Source organism: Rhea pennata, chromosome Z, assembly GCF_028389875.1.
Source record: "Rhea pennata isolate bPtePen1 chromosome Z, bPtePen1.pri, whole genome shotgun sequence".
In the NCBI taxonomy this organism is placed as follows: Eukaryota; Metazoa; Chordata; class Aves; order Rheiformes; family Rheidae; genus Rhea; species Rhea pennata.
In genome coordinates, this window is record NC_084702.1 from 57,991,276 (window position 1) to 58,009,666 (window position 18,391).

The 18,391-nt window shown below is 44.5% G+C and overlaps 1 protein-coding gene across 2 annotated transcripts in view; it reads right to left on the reverse strand.

Moving 5' to 3' along the window:
- SERINC5 (serine incorporator 5) overlaps positions 1 to 16,527 on the reverse strand; it is a 51,358-nt gene extending 34,831 nt beyond the window's left edge. For both annotated transcript variants that reach the window (XR_009961126.1, XM_062599168.1), the window contains exons 1-2: positions 16,463 to 16,527; positions 3,441 to 3,608 (exon numbers count right to left, since the gene is read on the reverse strand). Coding sequence is in view for 1 of the 2 variants with exons in the window: in XM_062599168.1 (XP_062455152.1) it covers positions 3,441 to 3,608; positions 16,463 to 16,489 (195 nt within the window). In the remaining variant the exon portion in view is untranslated. The remainder of the gene's footprint in view (positions 1 to 3,440; positions 3,609 to 16,462) is intronic.
- Positions 16,528 to 18,391: the final 1,864 nt, after the last annotated feature.

Below are 18,391 nucleotides of genomic sequence, written 5' to 3' on the forward strand. Positions count from 1 at the left end.
TGCAGTTTATTTTCCTGAATATCGCTTTCTAATTTTCTTTCATTATCTAATTGAGACATTGACACTTTCAGGACAAAACCTACAGTTTTGAAATACCCTTTATTAAAAACAATCAGAACAAACAAACAAAAATCAAAACACTATTTCGATAGACCAAAACAGTTTTTTCTCTCTCTCTCCCCTCCTTCCCCCCCAAATTACTCTTTCAAAGCCTGTGAAACACAATGTCTGAGGGTAAAGCTATACCTGTTCTGGTAACTGGAGAAAATACACATGGACCTAGGCATAGATGTTTCCTTGTTACTGAAGTTGTACCCCATTTTTTGCTTGAGACACAACCTTGCTCCTCTGAAATCTATTCCAGACACAAACACTCAGACCTCTTTTCTGGTCAAAAATCATCCTTTCCCTTACTATCCCTCCACTGCTTCTTGCTTCTCCTCCAGACATCAAACAAATGCCTTGATATCTTTCAATATTTTTCATAATTTAGCCCTCCAGGCCTCTCTCCCATGGTGTCCTACATACACAGGAGCAGCTCAGGGGAGAGGGAAGACAACTGAAAAGAACATAGAAAAATCTCTCCAGAAAGACAGTGTCCTTTCTTTCTTCAATTCTTAAGGCTCACCATACAGTACCTCAAAATGCTGCCAGCAAGATTAGGAATCAAGCTTTTGATACCGTAACCAAACACTTCATAGGTACTGCACCCTTCCACTGACAGAAGGTTTCATCTCCCTGCCAAATTTGGTGAGGACGTGGAATCAAGCTCACTCCTTTTTCCATCCATGTTACAATGCTTAGAGCAGGGACCCCACTGGCACCTGCAAAGGAACTGGAAAACTACCCCAAACTTGTGGGACAGTTGGTGGCCAAATACTGAAAAACTTCTTTAAAAGTCTCTCTTTAAGCTGTCTGAGAGAGATGTATACTTGCTGTGGCTTACTCCCAAAATAATTTCAAAAGTCTAAAAGCTACAGTAAATACTTTTAGAACTATTTCAGACTTGCGAATTTATAGCCAATCAACAAAACAAAGAAAACCATTTGCAAGAGTTAGATTCCTTTCACATAACATTAAGATGATTATTTGATCTCTACACTGGTAAAGGAGACACATGGTTCTATGCCAAGATTCTGGCTTGGTAAAGGACTGCACTAAAATATGTTTGCCAATTTTTAGCATTAATTTAATATTACAAAAATTCCAATTGAAATTAATTCAAACTGTCTCTTCTCAACAAAAAGAAGGCAAGGCGCTAGAAGCATCATGCAAAGCTTTTGCTTACAGTCTTGCTTCAGGAGCTGGGACTACTCCATGATCTGGCCCAAAGCAATGGAATCAGTAAGTGCCCAGCACTTTCAAAATACATTTCATCATTAACCAGTCTCAGCTTTCCAATCTGGATAAATACTTTGAAGTTGTACTGTACTACAACTGGGCTGAATTAGCTTCAGGAATTTTTGAACTTTAAACAGCCCAGAACATAATTATTAAATCAGAGGTCAGATAAAGAAAGCCTACTTTCAGAAGCCCCATTTCCCATTCAAAGCCGTCAAATGCTCTAAATTAAGAGGGCAATTATCTTTCAGCTTCACAGTAACAGCTACTCTTTGTGTCATTTCTTCCTACGGCTGAGCTTTCAACAATAAGAACTGGAAAAGAAATTTGGCAATACTGAAAAGCATGCTGTTGAAGCCTGCTTAATGACTTTGAATCACTTTTCTGTTTGGATGAAACATTCTTTTTTGTTAGGGATACAAACGGCATTAAAATCATACTACTAATGGAAAATGACTGTATGAAATTTGGATATGAGCGTGTAATATGTCTTCCATACACTTCAGTACCTTGGATTATTTACTTTATTGCCAGTCTAAGCATCTGCTAAGTCAAAGTAATTCCTGGCAGGCAATTTCAGCGAGCACATGCTAATCAGTTTTAAAGTCACGAAGAAACATCATGTCTGTATTGGGCACTTTTACAGGGTTACCATCAGCTTCTGATGACCAGCAGCTATTAGGAAAGGTCACAGAGAGGAGCACAGAAACCCTCCAGCCAGCCTTGACATAAGCCAGTGAGCTCATCTGTGTTGCATTCACAGGGTGAATTCAGCTGGACCCGGAGGGAAGGGTTTCACAGATAACAAAGACAACCATGTGGGGTAAGCAGAGACTCAACGGGACCAGCAACTGATCAAACCAGGAAACAGCCTCAACCGTGATCCTGCTGGCGCTCCCTCTGTGGGGGGGTAACACCAAGGAGCTAGATGCCTGCAGCGACTGAGGCCTTCTGAACCTCTAGGACAAGCTGGGTCACACCGGCACAGCGGGCCTCATGCCACATTTGATGCAGAAACTAAGTTTCAGTCTTGCACTACTTAACTTTTAAAAGCTAAATCCGACCATTTTTCCTTCTCCTTAAAAACAGACTTTTTTTCTTGTATTTCCAGAGGATGAGAGTTTGTACTACTGAGACTGCCTGTGCGGCTTAAAAAAAAACAAACCAAAGACATGGTACAACAGCTCTAGTGTGTGGCCTCAAACAGGCTGGTGAACATTTAGCTGAGGAAAGCTATGCCAAGACTCTGAAAGCAACTTGATTTTAAAGTCTAGTTTTGGCCATAGCTCTCTTCATTCTTTTGAAGCTTTTTAATTAAAAATACAGTTAGATCTGTACTGTATCTGCTGTGGTTAGAGGCCATGGGAACATGATGATTCACACACACTTAAGAAACCCTTTGTAAAGGATTTAGCATTGTGCATTGTGGTAGTTTGTCACACAACGCCAAAAACACAGAATCAAAATTATAAATGCAGCACTTGAAGACTTATCTTTTTAACTTGATTTTTCTGCTTCTAAACTAGTTGCCAGAGACAAATGTGAGAGTGAACTTGTGAGGAATCCCATGCCAGAGGTGCCTTTACTAGCTAGGACTAGGCTGCCCTTTCCTTTTTCTCTGCTATTACTTTGTGAGTTCTGTCTGACAAAGACCAAAGAATAAAACATCTCCTTTAAAACCCACGCTGAGGTTCCTGACAAATTTCTCAACTGAAAAAGTTTACCAAAAAAATAACTTGTTCTACCATAGCATATCCCATAACTGACTCTAGTGAAGCCACCTGCCCAGCCAACGTGGGCTGGGTTTACTGCAATGGGTTTCTACACGACAAAAGAGGAAGAAAGCCACTACATGATCCTTTGTTTTTCCCCTTGTGAAATAAACTTGAAGGGTGAGCAACTGACAGGAAGAGGCAGAACAGAGAAACATGTGCCTTCTGGGTTTTGAAGGAGTGGGGTGAAAGGAACTGACTGTCTCTTGATCACACGGGAACAGTCCCTGGAGGAAAGGCTGGAGGGATTGCCCATGTACACGAAGAGACCTGGAAGGAGCCCCAGTTCTCTTCAGGACTAGTAGCGGAGTTGTGTCTCTTACTTACGTGCACTTTCATTTCATTAGCTACTGTTGTTGACATCATGACACAACAGATGATAGTCACCAGGATGAAATAAAGCGCATACATGAAGCGGGTACTTGTTGACTGCTTTATCTTGGGGCAGCATTTGCAGCATAAGGAACAAGCAGCGGTACCACAGCAGCAGGCCAGCTGGAAAGCAAGACAAAAACATAAGTCATTCCATCATCATTGCTAGGTTTCCAATGCCTAAATCAAAACAGGGAAGCTGGGAGACTTCCCATGAAGCTCCAGAATTTAAGTCATCTCCTCCCATCTGATCAGTATTGAAGTGCAAACAGGTTGTCCTGCTTATCAAGTCATCAGGTTTAAACATACCAATTTCTAGTTTCCCCTCATATTAAGAATGAAGCTGAGTATGAACTGCTCCTGATTGCTTAATCCTATTTTCCAATACCTCTATGCAGTTTATGGTCCTGGTATGTTTTGCCCAACAGAACATTCATTGCAGTGTCAGGCCTCTCTTTCCTGTAATACACCCTCCCGCCTCTACGGTGAACAAACAAATCTGGGCAAGAAGGACACAGATTGCAGATGTTTGCTTTTAGTGTACAGAAAAGATGACTGTTTCTGGTACAAGCAGGAGATGGGTTTTACTTCACGACAAGCTGTATATTTGTCTTTTCAGTTCAAAGTCATGCTGTACTTTTTAAGGTGTGGTAAACACATACAGGAACACACTTTTTCTTTGCCACAAACTTTCTGTGCTATTAAAGACTAAGCAAATTAAAGGTGAGAAGCTGCTGAAGCCACACTTTGGGATAGTTGTGTTCAAGGTTTTATAACCAACAACAAAAACAGACAGTCCTACATCTCCTGAGCAGTAGAGGAAGAACATGCAAATATATTTTCTTTCTAGCTTACTGCAAACAAAGCAAGAGATGTGAACGCGAAGACTGTGTGTGTGCGCGCACATGCATTTTATATATATATATGTGTGTGTGTATATATACGTATACATATATATGTATGTATGTATATATATGGGGCCAGGGGCACACAGCACACCATGAGCTGCTGAGGCCACTTTGCCCCGTGTTTCCTCAGCCCCACGAGGTGACGCAAGAGCAGACTTGCAGCTCTGCCCAGACGTTCAGGAAATCCCACTGCTGTACACGATGGCTGGCATTTCTTAGTCCTCACCAAGGGTTTCCCAAAGGCACTTGTTTTTTCACCGAGGGATATGTTCTAATCAGCCAAAAACACGTTTAAGTTGCCCTGACAAACTTCACTTGCTCATAGGTATCTTTAGTAAACTATCACATACTATCTTCCTCCCAAGACACTTCCTCTTTCAATATTGATGACTGTCCAGCCTTGAGAAAAAGGCAACGATTTAAAAAGTTTGTTTGCAGACATGCGTATCATATCAGATACACGAAACTCACATTTATACTGGTTGGTCAAAGAGCCCTAAATCACTGAGGAATTATCTTGAAAAGACTCACAGCTTCTTATTTCCTTGCAGTTATTATCAGTTGCAACACCCAAGCTCAGGCTTCCTGCCTGCAGCCCCACACAACGGATATATCAAATAAAGCGAGGTTTCATCTACCTATGGCTGCTCAGCTTTTACAACAAATAAAATGGGGACGGCCCAACTCAACTCCTGCTCTGCAGCGCTCTCAACTCGCACCGAACCTCATGCCAGAGGAGAGAGCAGCCTCAAAGCAAGCAACTGCTAAAACTACTGGGAAAAACAAACAAACAAACAAACAAACAAAAAAACCCCACAAACACACAGACCAGCCCTCTCCCCCCAAAATATACAAATTTCATATTGTGGGGATTAAACAGAAAGAGCTCACACTGGCACTGAAGTTGGAATGAAAAGCACTGCGTGCTTAAACACATAGTGCAAGGGTACTTCTGAAACAGAAGGCAATGGGGGCTGAACGGATATTTTAACTTTGATATGTACTGAAATTAAGTTAACGTTTAGAGCATCAACTACTAGACAAACAAATAATGAAGCTATACCAAGTTACTGATTCAGCAAACAAATGGAATAATAGGATTTCAAATCAAAAATGAATCAGAAAAGTATAAACCATCCACTTAAGAATTATGGAAGGAAAAAGAAGAAAAGAATGATCAGACCAGTACTGGAGCTCTTTTTGATCTGTATCAACTTAAAGATTCAGACTATCCAGGATAAACTTCAACTGCTGACTATGTTCACCATAAGGTTAAAAACTATACTAAAGAATTAGAGATATGCAGCTTTGGCATTTGCAAGAGGGAGAGGAGAACAACATTTCCTAAGCCAGGTGCTACACAGCTCTGCCAGTGAAACCTCATTCATGTCCAGCAACGTGTCTGCTATTCCAGTCCTGGATGTCTGGAGCTGCTATTTAAAGCAATCAATACTTAAATAGAACATAACTCATTTATACTTCATACCAGATTATTTAGAGAGACTTTAATGATAGCTTCTACTAGCTGCTAGGTAATCTGTAAACTGGCAATATTTGTGAAAAATACCAGTGCAGCCACCTTATTTCAGATGCACTCCTTTAAGTATTCTGAATAGCCATGGAAATGCTAGAAAGTTGGTTAGGTTATCGTGCGACAGCCTCAAGTCTCTCTCTTTTAAAAAGAATTCCTTTTTTCCCCCCTGAACTCTGGCTCTGAGCAGCTACATTCCAGAGTGGACCACAATGAAATGGGTGTTATCCAAATGTAAATGAAAACGGTCTCTGTGTCAAGAAGTAAGATGCTGGCAGCACATTCCTGGTCTGAGAGGTTTCAAAGATGTTACCTGTGGATGACAGAGCTCAAGGCCACCCCCACAGCAAATTCTCTGTTAGCGAGGTTGCCTTAAAAAGCAGCTACGCTGTGGAGTCTCTCTAATGCCACATGCCTTACTATGGGAATGGCCCAGCTCATCTCACTTCGTTCTTCTCACCACTGCAAGATCAGCTGCCCTGCCCAGGAACTCAGGACCTATAGATGCAGAAGTGCAAGCCACTGAGAAATCTCTGAACACATTAAAAAAAAAAAAAAAAAGGCTGTGAAGAAGCAAGCAGTGTCACAAACGTTTTGCATGTTATTTAGCTGATCATTAAACAAATTTTGCTGATGATATCAAGCTGGGAGGAGCGGCTGATACACCTGAGGGCTGTGCTGCCATTCAGAGAGACCTGGACAGGCTGGAGAGCTGGGCGGAGAGGAACCTCAAGAGGTTCAACAAGGGCAAGTGCAGAGTCCTGCACCTAGGGAAAAATAACCCTAGGCACCAGTACAGACTAGGGCTAACCTTCTGGAGAGCAGCTCTGCAGAGAAGGACCTGGGAGTGCTGGTGGATGACAGATTGACCATGAGCCACCAACATGCCCTTGTGGCCAAGAAGGCCAATGGTCTCCTGGGCTGCATTAGGAAGAGTGTTGCCGGCAGGTTGAGGGAGGTGATCCTGCCCCTCTCCTCAGCCTTGGTGATGCCACATCTCAAGTACTGTGTCCAGTTCTGGGCTCCCCACTACAAGAGAGACATGGAGCTACTGGAGAGAGTCCAGCGTAGGGCTACGAAGATGATCAGAGGGCTGGAGCATCTGCCCTATGAGGAACGGCTGCGAGAGCTGGGGAGGAGAAGACTGAGGGGGGATCTTATCAATGTGTACAAGTACCTGAAGGGAGGGTGTCAAGGGGACGGGACAAACTCTTTTCAGCTGTCCCATGTGACAGAACAAGAGGCAGTGGGCAGAAACTGAAACACAGGAAGTTCCACCTGAACGTGAGGGGGAATTTCTTCACTGTGAGGGTGACAGAGCACTGGAACAGGTTGCCCAGAGAGGTTGTGGAGTCTCCTTCTCTGGGGATATTCAAGGGCCACCTGGATGCAACCCTGTCTACCACACTCCAAGTGACCCTGCTGAGCGGGGAGGTTGGACTAGATGATCTCCAGAGGTCCCTTCCAACCTTACTGATTCTATGATTCTATGAAATCTGCAGGGGAAACATAGTCGTGGATCATCTCTGATTTCTCTGAACACTCATTTTTGCCAGACCTAGTCAAAAGCTGAAACCTCTCAGCACAAATTCTGGTGAAAAAGCAAACGATAACTCTCATCCTATTTTAGAGCAACAAAAGCTCCTCCAAAGGATGAGTCCTGAAGAACAAGATGTGCTTCATCATTTTCAGAACAAAACAAAACAAACAAACAAAAAACAAACAAAAAAACCCCAAAAACAAACAAACAGAACCCAAGACCAAAAACTTCAACAGGCAGGCCTTGAGAAACTTGGTCCACATCTACAGAGCCAGAAGCCGAGCTCTCCATCCCAAAATGCAATCCCTGGGAGTTCTGGGTTCCCAGGAGCCCAGCACCTCAGCAGAAGAAAGTCAGGCTGCTCTGGCAGAAGTTTGTCACATCTGCAAGAGATTCTGGCTTAAACTCTTTCTAGTCCAAAGATTCCCGCAAGTTAGCGGTAAGCACAAGCATGTTATGGCCATCCCAATTCCCTCTCCAGTCTTACACGTCCTCTTTGTTTATGGGCAGTAATTACACAGAATACAAAAATATTTGTGCTTTCCACAAATACACCTCCTCTGCCGTGCTAATCTACTGAAGGCAGTCAGGCCTGGTTACCTGCTCCGCTCACTGCTACCCTTTAGAAGCTCAAAGAGTGTGCAATGACAGCATATTTGAAATTCTGAAATTTGAGCATCCAATATACTCGCAGAGAGTTCAGTGATTTGAGTTGGCTCGATAATGTTTGATTTGACACATTGGCTTCACAGTACTGGCTGTGGAAAGCAGCAGTGGAAACTTTTTTTTTTTTAATACTTATTCAATGTATTCAATGTACAGTTTCACAGCCATTTCTTTTGGTGGCAGATTGGCTTTTGAGCTACTGGCTCTCCCACAACCCTTCTCCTCTGCCAGTCTTGCACTCTACCCTTGCATAAGCATTTCACTAGCACTTCTATAAGAGCTGTTTCTGCTGCTGGGGGTAACCAAATAAATCAGCTGTGTTAAAAAAAAAAAAAAAAAAAAAGAGGAAAGGAAGATGAACAGTCCTTCTCAGTTGCTTGATGTTTGCTATGCAATGACAGAACTACTTCAACCATTTCAACCGAGGGGACAGCACAGGTCAGTCCTATGCGCTTTGACCCAACTATTCCACCTCCTCTGAACAGACACCTTCCAATGGTATTTTTCTGTTGTTTCATTTGAGAAGAGTGCAGAAGGTCCCTGTCAGACCAGGGCGAAGGTCATTTTATATCCACACAGTGAAGACCAAAAGCTAGAAACAGTACAATAGAGACTACAAAGCAGCCCTAGTCAGGGCTAACCCTTTTTCCAAGTATAGGTAGCCTTGGATATATTTGCACATTCCTGTCTTATTTCAACTTGAGGAACACCTATGGTTAAAAATAAAATAGGTGAGGTGGGTTAACAGAACAGAGTAAAAGCAGGTTTAGCGCCTTGTGTGAGAGCTACTCCTTTCCTATAATGAACAGTCCATCACCATATACTTAACACCTGTCAAGTGTAAATTTTTGCAAGTCTATGATCCAAGTTGATAAATCAGCAGAACTAGATACGACAGCAATGTTAAGCATGCACCTAATTATTTACATGCAAGACTGATGTGTAAAGTGGATACGTACTGCCTTTTTATAGAGGCTTTTATTTGCTTTTATAGAGACAGTGACATTTTAGGAAGGTATTTTCCACAGACATTTCCAAAAAAAATCTCAAGGGTCACTGAAAATATTTTGTGTAGCCATTAAAAGAAAGTGCATTAAAACAAAGTGCATCTCAGTACAGGAGCTTCAGCATTGCTGCCCAAAATAGCCTATGGTATTTTTAACATATACAAACCATAGGAAAGTAGCAAACTTGCAACAGCAAAGCATTCTTCCTTTTGGGAGACTTCAGCAGAAATGGTAAAAATCAAAGAGAAGAACAGCAAATAATAGGATTAAAAAGTGCCTGCTTATATGAAATTAGGACTTAACAGTGCTTCTTCTCTTTCCTCCTAAATTACTGCCCCAACAATGTAGACAGAAAGACTACACGCCTTCCGGCCACTTCACAAAGCAAAGGAATGCGCCTTGCTGAAGCTTCTGTTCACGAGGGCTTAAGTTTTTCATGAATTGTTTGATTACTTGACTACCAGCATTAGCCAGGCCATAAGGTTTGCAAATAATGTGGTGAGGGATGTGTTAACAGCAAAGTTTATCAGAAACGGCCAAACAACTCTCACAGCCACCGGAAGCATCAAAGCAGACTGACAGAGCAAAGCAGCGGGCCCCACGCTGCTGATGGCCAGAAGCGGTTACGCTCCGGCACTTGGACCTTTTATTTTGGGAAGGAACATCAAACAAGCAAACTACCCTGTTAGTGCGCTGCTTCACAGGAACGAGAGGTGCCCAAGGGCGCCCGGGGCTGGGACCTGGGATCAGGCTGCTGCTGACGCCTCCGCTGCTATGCGGAGAGGCTGTGCAAAACCTTCTTCAGTCGGCTGCGTGACCGCAGAGTGGCTTGCTTGTCCCTGGGAAGTAACTAAATTCACCAAAGAAGCTTTATTTTGTCTTTTATCCATCTTAGCTGGCTTTTCAATGCTTCTTTCTTTAATATTCAGACTGATCACTTGGCCTAAGCCAAGAGATTGTGTGACCAGCATACCAGTAAATTAACTGGTAACCTGTTTTGGGGAGTACACTTCACACGGTGTGAACCGTGAAAAATTAAAACTGACTTCAGAGAAAAGTCACACCAGCACAAACACTGCTTGAACACTCCTTTCCAGCGAGGCTAGTGTGCTTTAAGTTGAATTTCTAACATGAAAGATTTGTGTCTGGCACAGCGGGGCAGAACCGTCATATAGGAAGTAGTTCAAAACCTAAACAAGAAAGTAGCTCCTAGGACAGCTACATGGCGAGCGAAAACACGGGCAAGCTACTGTCAAACTCTGCAGAGCAGAAATTCAGCCCTTGACTGAACTGAGGATGAGGATCAGACATTACTAAGTGGTGACTCAGCTCAGCATTAGAAAAAACAAAGCACATCACTGAAATTTGTAAATTAAAGAGTGCTCCTCTCTTGATGGTTTTGGAAACTTCAAGACAATTATTTAGTCTGATACCGACCCCGTTCACATCACCCCGTTCCCAGCAGAACAGCTACTCTCCAGTCATTAGGCTCAGTACAGACTGTCCACATTTGACAGCAGTATGAAATGGTCAATTTGTCCTTCCTAGCAGTTAATTATATTTATCACTAAAATTAGCAAAAAAACAAACAAACGAGAAAATCCCCCCCTTCCCCCCCCCCAAAAAAAATCCTTTGAAATTTGTGTGCTGCAGTTTTCAGACAGTGGTTCTTGCTGAGGCTGTCCTTGCTAACTCAGCCTTTTAAATACCTGGTGTTTTCTCCTTAATCATCAAGCAAGGAGCTCAAACTGTTCAGCCCAATTCTCTCATTTGAAGGCTATAAGACACTTCCTCCTGCAGCTCCAGGTTCCTGTCTGCTGTCCTGTCATTTCATAGTTTATGATTTTCTTATCTGCAGCTAATATTGCAGCCACATCTCTGCCCTTTACGGCAAAGGAGCTACTAAGTAGAGCAACTGGCAGATGAAAGACAAACCAGCAGTAGCAAAGTCTGACAATTTAAGGCCATCACTTCCGTCCAAAGAGCAGATTTTCTCCAGTTTAAGCTCTGATGTTCAAGATGAGCACTCTAGAGGCAGAATGATATAACAAAGCAACACGGTGCATCACCAGGGATGGAAAGAACCTAGAATATGGTGTTAAAGGGAGATAATTACTTAAATCCATAAAACATACGAGTGAGGAAGCAGTTAAAACAAAAATCTCCATATATACCGATTTAAAATCATGCAGCTGGAACAGTCACTTCAGTTTTGAATAAACTGACAGCTCTAAGCCATTCTGCAAAGAGGTTTTGTCTTTAAAAGTTATTTTTGGTACCAAGTTCAAGCAGACTTCAGGGGGAGAAAAGATATTAACACCTTCCTACAAATTGACAAAGCCAACAAACTGGAATGAAAGGTTGTTACTATTTCTTGCCATATCATATTCAAACAAAACCCTCTAATGGCCCAGAGCTTTGCTAAAGACCTTCCAGTGTCAGCACAGCCAACATCACACACATTTCCAGCCTGATAGACTCAAAAATGAAACCTCTTTATGGCTTCCTGTTGCTTATTTTTCTGTTCAGAATTGCTAAATAGCATTACAGAGACTACTTAAGAAATATCTTGAATAATATTTCTGAAACACAATTCTGTCAAACCGTAATAAAAAAGGGAAAAACATGCAAGCTAGGTCTTTTCAGACAAAGTTAACAACAGATCCTGTTAAAATTTAGTTTACCAGATGATATATTTTGGATCAGTTTTACTGGGCAGAAAGAGAAACGTAAAACTTTCCATTTTCAGACTGTGAATTCTTTTATATATTTAAAAATCTGAGGATTACTAACCTCAAAGATCAATTACAGCATAATTACGACCAACTACGTTGATAACAAGATTACTAGGTGTGTCGGGACTCTCTTCAAAACAAACACAGAGCCAACTTCCCACACCAAATGTCCAGCAAACAGTACAGCCCTGAAAGCACTTGCCGGCTCTGTCACTCCGATAACCTTACACGGTAGCACAGCACTTCAAACAGGAAAAGGTTTTAAATCTGTCGGGAGAAGAGACGCAATAGCATGCATTCAAAACAGCAGAGATCCAATGATTTTATTTGAAATGAAGGCGCCTACATGAAAGAGGTCGAGTTCCTAAGAAAGCACTCAATTCAAGGATATCCTTAAAAAACAAGGATACTCTCAATGTTAGCGCTGAAGACTGTTCCTTGGATGACCCGAACAACGCAGGAGGTCAAACTAAGCAGTCAGAATGGTCCATCAGGTCCCCAAAATGTTAAGTGCCTGGCTTCCTACATGTCAAACTATTACAGCCCCACAAAGCTGAGAAAGAAACAGAAGTGTCATTAATTCAGGTAGGGGAAGATCCTTGGAAGTAACCTGAAGTCGAAGCGTCTCCCCAGGGCTCTGCTGAGAACACGGTTTGACCCGAGGGTGCGTTTTGGACAACAGAAGCCACCAGCCCCAGACGAGCGCTGCAGCTCATGCTGCAGCCGCAGCTGGTGCTCTTGTCGGATTACTCCCCTTGCACGAGCACATCTTGCACTGGCAGCTACGAGTGTACGCTTTCTACTGCGAGCCTCAGCCATGAAAAAGGCCACCCTAGAACACCTCCATGTGCAAAAAAAGCAGCAACAGGATTTTAATCCACTCCCAAGGAAGTAATCCCTTGCCCTTAAAGGTAAGGGTCCCGTCCTTACACTGTCTTCACTCTGCAGCCGTGGAGCGAAAGGTACTTCGGCCAGCTCTGTAAAACCACAACGCAACCAAGCGACGATCACTGCGGGACGTAAGAGGTGAACGCTGAAAACTTAAACATCAACAGGCACGAGAAAAGTATCTTCTGCCTCTTGTGCCTCCCCAGAGGAAAGATTACTTAGAAATCAGCCTAACAGAGCAACTGCCAAATGATGCAGCACTTAAGTGATCTCACTGTCGGCCAGTTGCTTTCACCTCCCTTTCCAGCTGTTTGTGAATGCATCAGCAATTTTTTTCCAAATATGATAAAGAGATGGGGGTCTCAAAAATATTAAGTTCTTACAATTTCTATGAAAAGAGGCAAGCGGGTCAGCAGAGGAAAACGATCTCTTAACCCCAAACAAAGAAAAAGCTGCAACAGAAGGTCACTATTAGAAAAAGAATCAACTTAAGATATCAACCTCAGTAGATAAAGCTGTAGAAAACCAAGCTTCACTAATTCAACTGCTCAGACAACCATTTGTTGCAAAATAAAACCTCTACATTTTTGCAAACTGGAAAAAAGGCTCTTTCCTAAGTGTATTTAAGAGCCCTTTAGGACAGGGTAATATTCCAAAGCAGATCTCAGATAACTAGTTTCATCTTAAATTAGGACTGATAGAGGTGTGGGGGGGGCAGAGGGGTGTGGAAAGACAGCTGTGACAGTGGCTAAAATCCATGACTTATCACTTGGTGAGGTGCAACCACCCAAGCCCCCTGCCGCAGGAAGGCCGCCCTCAGGAGCGCCGTGGCGAGCGGGTGCTGGGAAAGGCCACCAGCACCAGTGCTGGCACCGGGGCCCGATGGAGGGAAAAGTAAGGCTTTATCACTTTCTTTAAACTCTTGGAGTTAGAGGTCTGGGTATAAAAATAAAAATTTGATGTTCTATTTGTGGCACATCTTACTGAATTGATCATGGGATATGATTTCTAAGTGCTGAACAGTATTAAAGAAAGCACTCAAGATTTGCCAGGCCTATAAAGTTAGCTTTGGACTGTTTCTAGATGTTAATAATTATCAGTTCTAACTGAAAAACACATCTTCGTGAACAACCCAGCTACAACACATCTAAAACCTACATGATAAATATTTAAATTACATTTATTTAACTCTGGAAAAAATGTTCATTGTAATAAAGATTTTCCTCAACAGCTGCTTTTCTTAACCATGATCTCAACTTTATTCTCATGAGAATAACTACAGAAGAAAAGCCAAATGTAAAATCCTGTTTCCTGTCAATTTAAGCAGATGTTTTTATGTAATCAAAAGCAAACTCCTATTGTGGAGGCCCAAACCAGACTATACCCTCATTGCATTCTGAAATAGAGTCTACCAAAGAAAGATTAGAAAAAGAGAAAATATGTAGCAAGTTTGTTACAGCAGAGAAACCTAAAATTTGCATTTCTCTTTGAAGTAAGTTTGGATATTGCCTGACACAAACTAGTTACAGAAACAAAAGTTTATAAATGGCCACATACCAGGGTCTACTTGGCAAGGATACAAGTTGCATAGTGATGTTAATTAAGACTATTTTTTAATAATTTTCAAGTGCAAAAATCAGCAGAATCAAAGTACACTGAAATCTGGCAGCTTGCCACTGTTATCTTTTTAACAACAAGAATTTATTCTGAGAAATCTGAATGTGTTTATTCAGCCAGCCATCATTGACTGGATGTTTAGCACAGTTTGACCCCAAACCAAAAATAATAACTCATCTACTTCTCACCAGGAAAATTTGCTGGCATTAAGAAATGGGAAATTGGACAGCCAAGTCACTAGCTCACAGCACCACTTTGGTATCAGCCACAGGCATCCAAGTATAACTGCACTTTTACAACTCGCAGGGACGATACCAAAATTCTCAGCAAACTCTCACAAAGCAAACCAACAGAAATCAGGAAAGACAGAGATGTGCTGGGCAGAAGTACTTCATACTAAAAAAATCATGGGATACCAAACCAGTTAAAATAGAATTTTTTAGGAAAAAATGTATACAACACCAGTATTGATGAGGACTCATTGTATAAAGTTCATCCTTCCTCAAGGTTATCTTCTCCATATCTGAAGGCAAGATTAACTTCATCATCTGAAGAAGAATTAAAGAGAGGCCATTTTTTTTCTTGGTTTTCTAGCTTGATTAACACTACCTAAAAGCCATTCGAGGAAGGTGGGTTGACAGAGAAAGAGGAACTTCTATCCTGTTTGCTTGAGTACTAGAAGTCACATTGAACAAGCAACCTCACCCCATCAAGAGTTGAGATTCATCTACCTGTGAACACACACAAAAAAATCATTCTTCCTTAAAAAAAAAAAAAAAAAGTTCCATTGCACACTATTAAAAGACAGTTTATGCCAGTTATCTTAGCCTAGAGATAGGTCATACCAGTAAACTCTTACTGCAGATAACTCCAGCAATGTGCCATATCTGGATAAGTCTTACTTCAAAAACTAACGCTTGAGCCAGCAGAACACACTGCCCCAGGGTATTGCATAGTTTTGGGGCATAATTTTGGCTTTACGACTGCATCCGCTTTAGGGCTTTTGCTTAGACACCAACATCACTATGGAGCTTAGTTTACTTCCAGACTTAAGTGACGTATCACTATCAATGAAACATTACTACAGATGCTACTACGTGGGAGAGCAACGTGTAATTTTTGAAATGCTTCAAAGTTTGGTCACACTAAAACAGCACGATCCCCTGCGAGCCTCAGCCCAGGGCAGTTCGGGAGCCGCTGCCGAACAGCGCCTGCCGACGGCACTGCCGCCTTCCCCACGCTGCCGCGGAGCGGGACCGCGCTGCTCCGAACCCAGTTTCACATGCTGCCAAAATACACGGGAAGCAGCAGCCAGGAGACCACCTCCTCCTCCTCCTCCTCCTCCTCCTCCTCCTCCAAGCGGAGCCTCAGCGAGCGCGGCTACGCCTCCGCCCGTGGCCTCCTGCGGCCGTGTGCGTGAGCAGGTGCGGGGCAGCGCGCAGGGGAGCACGGCGTGGGGCGCGCACGGGAGCTGTCCCGGCCCGCTGAGAAAAATCGCGGCTGGGATTTCACGCTTCAAGAAGGATCTGAGCTTTTTCCAGGCAGTGCACACAAAAATAAGAGAGTGACTGCAAGCTGAGCGTGGACGGAGTGACCCGTGAGGAAACACCAAAAATATTAGGACTGTTCAGGCCTTCAAACATGTAAAACAGCAAAAACAAGCTCTCTGGCTGGTCTGCTGCAGACAGGACAGGTGGCAAGGGGGTTTCTGGTGCAGAAACAGCTGGGAAAACGAAGCACAGGGATGAAGTGCCGGGGCGGGGGTGCAGTCTGGCCACAGGCCACCGGCAGGAACGCAACCCCCGCCGGGCGCACGGACGAGCCCGGTCCGGAGGGGCCCGGGCAGACCCTTCCCCGCTCCCCCCGCCCCGGCGCACCAACGAAAGCGGCACCCCCAAGGCGCTCGGCGCCGGCCGAGCCGCCGCGCGAGCCAGCCGGGCAGCCCAGGCGGGGGCCGGCCCCTCTCCCGGCCCGGGCTGCGCCAGGCACCGCGCCCTTCCTCGGCTCCGGCTCCGGCGCCCGCCCGCCCGCCGAGCTCCCCGCGCCGGGCAGCACCTGCCGCCCGCCCCGCGGCCCGCTCCCTACCTGCCCGGCGCAGCACGGCGCCGACATGCCGGCGGCGCGGCCCGGCCCGGCCCGGCTCGGCCCGGCCCGGCCCGGCCCCGCTCGCTCGCTCCCTCACAGCGGCGCGGCGCCCGGCGGCGGCCGCCCCATGCGGGCTGCGCTGCGCTGTGCGGTGCGGGGCCGCCTCGGCAGCGCGCAGGGCACCGCCGCGGGCGGGCGGGGCAGCGCCGCCCCCGCCCGGCCCCTGCGCGGGGCTTCCGCTGTCGTCAGCCGGCGCCGCGGGGCAGCCGCTGCCCGCCGCGGGGCGGCGCTGCGGGGCAGCGCGGGCGCGGGCGCGGGCGCGGGCGCGGCGCGGGGGCTCGAGCAGCCGCCCCCGCGACCACCCCCGCGAGGCCGTCGGCGGTAACGGGCCGCACCCGAGGATTTCTCAGCTCCCAGCATGACTTCTCTGCTGCTGCAACCAGCAGCCTAAATAAGGCTCCTGGTGGAAAGACTCCCTCCTTGGCTGCTTTGTTGCCTGTGTGTTCACGTAGATGCTATAATACCTACTGCAGGATGGATTCACACACGTAGATAAACATACCAGAAAGGAATTAGTATGGATTGCAGGATTTATTGCGTAAAAGTCCTTCCTTTTCCCTTGTATATCCAAACAAATAGAAACTTGATGCTTTAGGAAGAAAAAACGTGTTTGTTTGCAGATTATATGATGAATCAGTATTACATAATTCAGTGTTCTACTGGGAACTGAAGAACCCAGAGGTGCTACCAGGGTAGAGTTTATAAGAAGCATAAGTGCGTTTTACTTTTAATTGTGTTCTAACATCTGCATATACTCAGCCAGAGTATTTACCACTGATAAATACTAACTTTCAGATTATTTAGCAGCAAAGGACACCAGCTTGCAGGGATCCCAGATGGGAAGACCAGCAGCAGCCATGACCTCAGGTAAGGCCAAATCAAGACCAGGAGTAGAAATCCAAGCACACAAATTTGCAGCTCCTCACCCAAAGACAGAGGTAGAAAAGGAACTGAGCGACAGGAGGGAAAGCAGTACGGCCAGCAAACAGGCAGTGGAAAACCACTGATACCTTTTAACTCTGAAGCCTAGTTAAGTTCTTGACGAATGTGGTTAAGACACAGGAATGCAAATATCACAGAATAATAAGAAGTCAGCAAAACTATGTTCACTTCCTATTTTTGTTCCAGACTTCTTGTACAACCACAAGCAAGCTGACTGGCCAGGCTTTGCTCAATTTCCACATCTGTAAAATCAACTCAAAACACGAAGGAGTATCTGAGGTTTTATTTAAAAATAAAATTGTTGCAGTCAACTTTTTTGCAAGGAGAGCCTAGAACAGGTGAGTCATGGGCACAGCAGAAGAATACAAGTGGCTATACCCCAGGTCAGCCTACTAAGAGGTTGTAAGTGAGAAAACTCCCTTCACACAGTGCAGTGTTTTACTAATGTTCTCAACAGTTGGGACCCAGCTGTGTCCAGACCACACACGACAAGAAAAGTCAGATGAGCTAATGAGAGCTGGGAAGGGACATCAAGACTTGTCCAGATTAACGACAGGATTCCAACCTACATCATCTCAGTCTCAGTGCAGCATCCCAGTGTTATATGCTTATTTAGCAGTTTACATCTGGTGCCTAATCCAAAGTGTAACCTCATCTCACTGCCCCTCCTTGCGTTCCCACATTAGCGTCATGCTCTGTGTGGTAGCAACAAGCATTCAGTGGTGGGGAACAACAACTTCATAGCTCCATGCAGGTTTGTTAGTGCTAATAGCACTGACACAGATAAATCCAGCTCCTGCACTGAAGAAAACAGTGAGGCTCTATACAGGACTTCTCAATCGGTTGGGCTCTGGGATGCACCTGAAGCTTTCAAATGAAAGCTTCATCAATAGAGAGGCTTGAACTTCCCCACTGTGCTTCTGACAA